This window comes from Blastomyces gilchristii (assembly GCF_000003855.2).
Source record: "Blastomyces gilchristii SLH14081 genomic scaffold supercont1.37, whole genome shotgun sequence".
NCBI classification, from domain to species: Eukaryota; Fungi; Ascomycota; class Eurotiomycetes; order Onygenales; family Ajellomycetaceae; genus Blastomyces; species Blastomyces gilchristii.
In genome coordinates this window covers 348,068-358,170 of record NW_003101646.1, presented here as the reverse complement: position 1 = coordinate 358,170, position 10,103 = coordinate 348,068, and the positions used below count along the sequence as shown (strand labels likewise).

Here is a 10,103-nt window from a genome sequence, read left to right as displayed (position 1 = left end):
GTTGAACTTTCACTTCATTCTCACCTCTGTCAATGAAATTATCAGAATATCATGTATCATCAGTGCAATAGTTGAATATGTACTCTCAACAATTTTTCATAACTCTAGAATTGATTTGATGCATAAATTTGTTGAATTATCTTGAAGATAGTGATCAAATTCAGTTTTATAAGTATGTAGTTTTATCTGATTTTCAGTTGTAATCAATATATGCAAGTTCTGTTTCAAAGTTAGTATTATAGTTCTATATAATATGAAGCATTATCAAAGATTGTTACTTACTAGAGAATTGTATTTCACTGTCTTCACATCTCTAATATCTGCTTATTCAAATCTCTGATAGTTGGCATTATAGTAGTCTCAGGCTAATTTAACATATGAGTCTTGTTCCTCCTCTGTTCAATCTTGAGAAGTGTAGATGTTAACTTGATAGAAGAGATCTAGTAGAGCTGCTATAGCATAGTACTCTGCAAAAGATTGTTCAGTTTTACTGTAGTAATATGTCAGTTTATCCCTTACAGTAATAATAGCCTGTGCTATAGCATCATCTCAGACTGAATTTCTTTTTGAGTGATTCAACTGCTTCTCAAGATAAGTAAATAAACTATTATATATTCATCAGACTGACTGCAGCATTGATATACAAGTGATTAAGACTGTCTTTGTTATCTTATAAAACTGAAACAGTAAATCAATCACATATTTCAACTAAGTTCACTTCATATCAGAAAGTTTCAATGTCTGAATCTTTTCTCAATCAGAGTGTTACACTCAATGATCAATCATCTGACATAATTGAAGAGTCTGAACAGTCATCTTATATATTAAACTTCACTGTATTCTAATATTCTGTATCATATTCAGTGATGTGACTGATTTATTTATTTATTGAATATCATGAAATTGATGTTATTATTTAGAGAAGATACAAATCATATTAGCAATATTTTGAATCTGTGATATTTAAATTATTAGTCAATCTATTCAAAATTAACAGTAGTGTTATCAAAAAGCATTATCAAAAAGTAATATCAAAAAGTGTTATCAAAAAACATTATCTTTTACAAAGTGAATGTAAAAGTTACTTCAGTAATCACTTTCATCTCATTCTCATCTCAAGAATCAGTCATCTCATTATTCTTTATCTCATTATTAAGATTCTTTATCAGTGTTTACATCACAAGTTGAATCACATGAGCAATGCAGAGAATATGACCTTGTTTATTATTTCAGAAATACAAAGCTAATTTTTGCTTCAAGCTGTTCATCATAGTGTAGTTATTCGCAGCATTATCAGTTGTAATTATAAGAAGACTGAGACTAATATCTCAATAGTCATTTTTAATCACAGTTATTAATATCTCTGTTATATAATCCTCAGTATAACTACTGATCAATGATTCAAATTCAATTAATATCTCTTAATAAGTTCAGTTCTCATCAATATAATAACATATAACTCTCATAAATGTAAGATTATTTGTACTAGTTCATGCATTCACTGTGAGAGACACTCTTTGATAATTCTTCAACTCTGATTCTAGATGTTGTATATTAACTTTGTAGTATATCTCAAGGTTGGACTGAAGACAGAATCAATGTAGAATATGAAGATTTAAATTAAGCATTTGAAGAAGTGTTCAGAATTCAGGGTTTTCAATTGATTGAAGAGAAAGATTCAGAGATATACATATACAAAGTAATTATTTATGAAAGTTATCAGATAAGAGTTATGAAATCAGAGTACTAATATATGATTATTTTTACATAATTTTCTTCAAATTAGAAAGTTAGTGTTATCAAAAATTATTATCTGATAGAGTAACTTACCAGCTCAGTAGTAATTTTCTAATTATTTTTCTTTTATTATCTGCATTCTGATAACTTCAGATATCAGAAAATTTCTTCAGAGTCATGATCAGTCTATGATAAATGTTTCTGAATGAAGTTACAGTGATTGCAGCAGAGAGATAACTCTTCAGTAATCTACAATACAATTTATTGATAATTATTTCATAGTTCATCTCAGTGTTTGTGTTGAGTTTTTCATAAATTTTATGACCTGAAATCAGATATGAAGAATGAAGTGATTATTCATCATGATTGAAAGAGAGTATTCTGTGTTGAATTGTAAATAACATAGACTTTGTAATTCACAGTGATTTCTTGAAGAGTTTGTGAATCTTCAATAGAAGTAAAAGAAGTGAAAGAAGTGAATTCAGAAGATATAATAATAATTTGAGAAAGATAATAATTTATTTTCAATAACTGATCACTGATGTGTGTAAGAAGAATTAATATAAGAGAAAATAATCTTCTTTCTTAGCTTAGTTATAATTTTAGTACTAACTCAGATTGAATATCATTGATGTATAAAAGTAAATAAACAATCTTGATTATTCTCTGTCATATTTCTTGAAATATATTAATATTATAAAAGAGAGTGTTATCAAATTGCATTATTAGATGATATCATTAAAAATATATTAATATTATAAATATCAATGTTGAAAAAATGTTGATACTTATACATTATAGTGACATGATAGTTGAATATATATATATATATTATTCCTGACATTGATAATTGATTACAACTTGTACAATAATTTTTGAAAACTCAAAATTAATTTTAATTATTAACTAATAGTTACAAACTTATAACTAACTAATATAAAAAGAAAAAAACTTTTTCTACTCATTATCTTTCTTCTCTTTCTCATTCTTCTCATCATTCTTCATAATTCACTTCTCATTCTCATTCTTCTTCTTCTTCTCCTCATCTGAGGTAATAATCATCTTAAAATCTCTCTCTGCTATCTTCTCAGAGAAGGGTTTCTGCTGCTCTCTCTCAGTCAGGTTAATCTGCATCTCAAAATCCCGCATTTTCTGATCTGCTGTCTCAGGTTTCATCTCAGCAGTAAGTAGATTGACATGCTCAGAGAGCAGAACTGTCTTCTCAATGTTCTGAATCATGAAGTGCATTCAAGACCTGAACAAGGCCTCAATCTTCTTCTTCTCTGTCAGCTCCTGCTAATCAATTAGAGAACAGAAGTATTATCAAAAATTGTTATCTCTCAATAAAAAACTTATCAGTTGAGACTTCTTTATCTCTCACTTTAATATCTTCTCAATCTTCTTCTATTATTACTTATTTATAATAACACTCTTCTTCTCTCTCTCTCTCTTCATCTTAGTCTCAAATCATTCTCAGAACTTCTTCTGATCTCATCACTGCTGTATAAGACTCTTCACTGTCTTCTTTTTCAATCTCTCATGAATAGTGTCATCTGTATTATTTCTATACTTAGTTCAGTCTAAATCTATCAGAAGTGTTACTTAAAATTATTATCATTCTACTCTCTTACAGAGTCTCTTCAAGGCATTATAATGTATCTTACAATCTGTCTCTCTGCACTTGAACACCTTCTTCTTCTCTTTCTTCAATCTGTGACAGCACTCATATGCCTTGATGGTTCACAGAACCGCAGAATATTTAAAGAGGGATGATATGATTGATTTTGATAAGCATTGAGAGAGGGTGAAGGCAGAGAAGACAGCTAGCAATAATATAATAATGATGATGATGATGATAATGATGATGATGATAATAATAGTAATAATAATAATGATGATGATGATGATGAAAGAGAGAGTGCATCAGAATATATTATTGACTTATCAAATATAAAGAGATAAAGAAACTATTAACAGCTTTCAGAGATGTTTAGAAACAGCTACAGTATTACATAGCAATATTATCTTCATTCAATACATGTACTATTGATATTCTTTGTATGCATTTATCATATAATCTATATCAGAAATATATGCAGAAAACAGATCTTTATTGCTAGAAAGAATGATTACAGTGATTCTCTATTTTCATATTATAAAGATAAGTTATTCTCATTTCTTTCTTCTCTCTTTTCTCTTCTTCTTCAATTCATCACTAAGTTCAAGCTGATATGAAAACTATTAAAACACTCTTAGAAATCCTCAAATTGAAGAGTATAGACTAATCAAATTTTAAATGCAGATGAATCAAATTATATTCAATAATACTAATTATTCATTTCTCTCTTAATAAAACAATAGTCACATCTTCTCCTTCTCTTCTCAAACAAAACATGGCCTGTGAAAAGCAAGTATCACGCCAGGCCATAATGATCAACACAGCTCCAGCATGCAGGGCTGCATACATGCAGTGTATACTGGACTGAGAGACTGCATGAGTTGCAAACTGACAGCAGCATTTCAGAGAGAGCTGTACAGTGTGAAATAGCTGCAACTCTCAGTCATATGCACAGAGAGTGAATCACTGCAGTAAGTGCATGTACATTGCATGAAAATAACACTTTTTAATAACACTCAGTCTCTGATATCATGAAAATAGAGTCTTTCTGTGAGATCTGTTTTTATCAGAAGTTGAAGAATTTTATATTTCTCAAGATCATCTTCACGTGTCTTGTCTGTGAAATTAATGAGAGAAATCATCAATTTCAGTATTCTGTTCTTAATGTTATTCAAGTGACAGCAGAGTTCACTCTGATCATACTTTTTAAGTGTATATTTTCTAATTATTCACATTTATACAGATATATACTGATTATTTGTTAGATGATATTAAGATAATGACTTATTACAGCTGTGTTACTCTCACTGTGAGAAATACACAGTTGATAATAAATATTATAAAGACTCTGAGAAGTGAGTATTTTAGAGATACTGCAGCCCTGTAATCTTGATTTTTTTTATTTTTATTTTTTATTTTTTTCTTTTTCTTTTCTTTTTTTTTTTTTTTTTTTTTTTTTTTATTGTGATTTTTTCTTGTTTTTATTTTTTTTTTGTTTTTTGTTTTTTTTGTATTTTATATTTTTTTCATAATTAAAATTATATGAATTATAATCTATGTTTAGAAAAGTAACAATATTTGATAATACTCTCTGTTGAATTTTCAACAAATGAGTACTATGTTATGATATTATGTAAGTGAGAAATAATTTCATGATCTCATTTAATATCATTCTCAATAATGAGATCAGAATGAAAATGTGACTAAGAATTCAAATATATTCTTTATCTGAAACTAGATTTTTATTTGAAAAGTGAATCTGAGACCTTTAATATTTGAAATAACATGATTTGAGATCAATGTGATGAACATAAATCATGACCAGAAGTAATGCTTTTAGGCAACATGACAACTGTAAAGTTTGATCCTGGTTTCAGACACGGTCACACGGTCAGTCTAATTCTCTATATATTAATATTTCAGATCTAAAGACATTGAAATAAGTATCTGCTTCTTCATTCTCATCTGCATTCTATTCAGAAGTCTGCTTTCTCTTGATATTTACAGAATTCAGAGAATTATCTAACATGAGTATCTCTTTCACTTTAAAGACTTTTTATAGAATATCAGTGAGTGTCTCTGAGCTCACTGATTCTGCTAGTTTTTTAACTCTCTTACTTCTCTTGACTATACACACTGTGTGTAATTCTTTGTATTATGATTTTAGCATCTGCAGTTAAAGCAAGCTCAATGCTTATAATATTAAGATTTTCACTCAGAGAATCTCTTTCTCAGAGAATTCAGTGCTTTAACAATGATATTCAAATCTAGATTCATCATATTCAGATGTGTAGCTTGTATCATAGAAGTCTGATTTTTTATTCTTCACTGAGATATACTTAATTACAGTATTTTCTATTATAATTGACTCACTTATTTCTGTATAATAAGAATATTATATACTTCTTTCATCATATCTGATTACAATGTTAAGCATTTTCATTCTACTCTTAACTTAGATGTAAGATTATAAATGAAGATCTGTAAATAGAAAGATGTTAAAAGCTCTTCATTTAATATAAGATAGTATAAGCTGAAGTGTATAAAATATAATATAAGATTACTCACTTATCTACACTCAGTGAAGTGTTTATAAAACTTATCTTATATATTCACTTTCTCAAAGTTATGTAAGATTCATTTGAAAAACTTATTTCATATTTATAAGAATGAATATCACTTCAGATCTATGAGATTCATCTTTTTACTAGTTATTTATAATAACTTTACTTTTTCATATAGAAACACAGCAGATCTTAAGACTTATTAAAATTCTGTTAACTATCTGTCTATGAGTTCATATTCAATCTGATAATATAATTATATCTGATTTAGTCAGCTGATTGTAGCATCATTTTTTCAGTTATTATTAAAGCTTGATAACTTCAGCAGATCTTCTGACTTAATATATCTCATACTTGAATTCTTATCATGTGCAGCAGTCTTAGATGATATATATACTTCTGAAGAGATTGTGAATAATTGTGATAAGATCTTCAGATTCAGTGTGATTATCTATCTGTATAAATGTTCAATCTTCTGTTGCAGGTCTATAACCTGGTTTTCTCTATTCTTATTAATAATAATGATTGCATCAGTGAAGCTCTTCATAGTGAATACTTGATCTGCAGTGAATATCAATTATTACTTAGCTTTCATCTCAGTCTGTCACTGTGTACATAAGATCTCAATCTCATTTAAAATTCTTATACATGGACAGAGTTTCACTTCTGATTCAGCAGTCTTAGTTACTTTTCTTACTGCTTTAAGTAAACTCTCTGAGAGATTCTGTCTATCTTTCAGTTCAGATAGCAGAGAAGAATATTTGTATTATTTGTATTGACTAGAGAAGATATCTATTTCAGTGATTTCTTATTAATTATATAATGTCTATTATTATATCATTATATTATTATATCATTATATAATTATATCATTATATAATTTCTGATTTCTGTTTTCTGTTATTATTGTACAACTCTGATAATAATCACTTCTCTTTTTATTCTTCTGAGTAGAGAGCAGTCTTCTTTAAATCTGATTCATCACTCATATCTTCTTTCTCATATCTCATTCATTCACATATATAACATTTGTCTGAGTGTGAAGTTTTTTCTCAACAAGCAGAGCAGTATCAATCAGATGTTCTTTCACTCATCACTTCTTCATACACTATCTTTTGAGATGTTTTTAGAATCACACTGACATGATAACTATGAATTGTTTTGTACATGAAGTTATCACATTCTGAAAAAGCCTGCACTTCTCACTGGTTTTTAGACATGCTATCAGATGTGATTCAAAGGTTGCTTAAGTCAGTGTACAATTACAGGCGTACACCGGCTTCTTATATACATTATCTAAATTAATTAGTGGCCGCTAGGGCCCCTTTTCATTTGTAAGCGTGTTTGGAAGCGCCCGCGTTATTATCCGGCGGTCGTACGTTCTTCCGAATCACAGATTGATTACAGAGTATCTGACAGAGAAACACTTCTCTTACAACATTTATTTCTGACTTTGACATCAAGATTCTACAAGCAGGTGATCAATCTTGAGAGAATTGAATGAAGATTAGTATGCTTAAGAAGATATTAACTTTTGAACTCTTACAGACTCTTATAAGTGTAGATGAAGACTCAACTTATGAAGGCTTCTGCATATAAATTCAGACATTGAATGACTGTTTGATCAAGCTCAAGAGTATACAGAATAGTGACAGGAGATATTACATCTCAGTCACTTATACACCTGCGCTGAAGAATGACAATGCAGATGCCATGAATTAAGTGAACTCAAATGTCTATACATAAGTAAGAGTTTTCACTGTCTGAACAGGCTTTTAAGTGCCTGAGATCACTTCTGAAGAAGGTGTCAATCAACATCAGTAAGAGATGTGTATCAATTATAACTGATCAGAATATATCACTTTCAACTGCTAATCAGTCTATGTATCTTCTTAATTAAAAGAAAGATTAATACTGGCAGTTCATGTCAATCACATTGTATTGAAGAAAGATTCAGAAGATAACTATAAGAATGTTCTAATGAAACAGAGAAAAGATTAACTTTTGTTCAAATTTGTAAACAGAGGCTTGAAGAGATCAGATGATAATAATTTAAAGAGAAAATAACAATGAATACAATTCTTGTACCTACTGTGATTGATAATATATATAATATAAAAGTCATGATAGACAGCAATCTATATCACTATACAATGATTAAATCTTCAGTTGTAAGATATTATAATCTTCAGTGTATTCTCTTATTAAAACCCTGACTTCTTGCAGAATTTAATGATTTAAAAGACATTCACATCTGTTACATGATAAAACTAAATATAGATATCAGAGAACATCAATATGAAGATACTAATACATACAAAGTTGATAATCTTGACTGTAATCTTATACTAGAACTTGTCTGGCTATCTGAACAAGGCATCTTATTAAATGCTTAAAACAGGAGCTTAATATTCTCTAATAATGATAGAATTCACAAAGATAATATTCACAAGACTATGAATTTATTAATATTATTATTCTTCAATTATAGATGTATGCAGTCAGAGACTATGACATCTATCTGAGAACTTTTAGTTCTCAGGGTTTTTTCTATATCTATAAAGTCAACTATTATACATTTACCAATTTCAGATATGCAAAATCAGAAAATTCCAGCTCAGAATACAAAAGCTGTTTACAAATTGCAGTATTTTAACACCTTCTGATACTTTGAAATCATTTGACAATATCATGACTAAAGAAAAGAGAACACAGTCTTAAAGATAGACATATTAAATAGATAGATAGAAAAGAATAGAAAAAAAAAAGTAAAGTAAAGAGAGACTATAATAAAACAAACTATTAAAAGATAGTATATAGCTATTTTAACAGACTATATCTGATTAATTTTCTCCTCTTCATATTCAGGTATTTCTGAATTCAGTTATTTTCTTATAGCTACTTGAGTTTCTGATAGAAAGTCTATTAAGTATTTAATTCCTGTCTCAGTTGAGAATAAGAATCTTATATTTAATTAATGTAAATTATACTTCTCTTTTAATCTGACTCTGAGACTATTGTATAATGTATAATATATTATAATATACTCAGAATTTTCATTTGCATTATAGAATGAGCATTCTATTGAATTAAATCTATTATTAAATCTTTGTATATAAGATTTGAAATAATTATATTCTAGTTTCAGCTGAATTATAGATGAGATTATTTTCTTCTTATATTTAATTAAACAAGATTTTCACTTGAATTTTGTTTCAAATCTTGAATAATGTATACTCTTCTTTTATTTCTATCAGCTTTCATTTCACTTATCTAAATAAGATTCTTTTATCTTTCTCTTTATAAAAGATCAGAACACTGTTTTTTGAATAGATCTGCTTAATTCTGAACTCTTTTTTACAGCTGAATCAGTCAATTCATTGTTATGAATATTTATATAAGTAGAAACTCAGTGCAGATGAATTATCAGTTTTAATATTCTTCTCTTTTGAATTTTTAAAACAGAGTTTAAAATCAGTTCAAGATTTATTTGATCATTATAAATCTGACTATTTCTAAGTCTTTTTAAAGCAGTTTGACTATCAGAGAATATTCATATCTCTTTCAAATTATTTTCTCTTTTATAAGATTTTATTTCAATGAGTTTGAAAGCTTTCACTATTACAAATAGTTCAGCATCAAAGATCTCAGATTCACAGTTTAAATTTCAGAAATCTGAGATAAAATTAATATTATTTTCAGTATAAGCAATGTCTGCATCTAATCTATTTAAATTCTCATTTTTTGAGTTATCTAATAAATCAGAAGAGAGTCTTTTATATTAATTATAGAAATTCTCTTCAAACACTTTTCATATTCTTTCTCTTTAGATAGTTCACTTATTTACAAGTCTATGAGAGATTTTAGCTTTTCTCTTCAGAGAGATATCTTCTCATGATCAATTTTCTCAACATTTAATGAAGAAAATTGATTTTTAATAAGTGAATATAGTCTATACAGTTGAGAGAGTATTTTCTTTAAAGTATTATTCTTATTATAATCAAGAAATCTATTCTAATTCAGTTCATTTTCTGAGTTAACTAATAAAAATAAAGAAGAGACTCTTTCTCTGATTATATAATTTGAGCTCATCTTCATGACTCTCAGAGTATAGTTCATACGGATCTTTTCTAATTAAATAGTAGAAGATGAAATTAAAGCTTCAATTTTCATGCTTTAATAGA

The 10,103-nt window shown here is 27.9% G+C and overlaps 1 protein-coding gene across 1 annotated transcript; it reads right to left on the bottom strand.

The window, feature by feature from the left end:
• Positions 1 to 2,745: 2,745 nt before the first annotated feature.
• On the bottom strand, positions 2,746 to 2,976 carry BDBG_17980 (uncharacterized protein; the record flags this gene model as incomplete). The annotated part of the gene is made up of 1 exon (XM_031725587.1): positions 2,746 to 2,976. The coding sequence occupies one exon, from the start codon at positions 2,974 to 2,976 to the stop codon at positions 2,746 to 2,748; it is 231 nt and encodes a 76-aa protein (XP_031581306.1).
• Between the last annotated feature and the right edge of the window lie 7,127 nt (positions 2,977 to 10,103).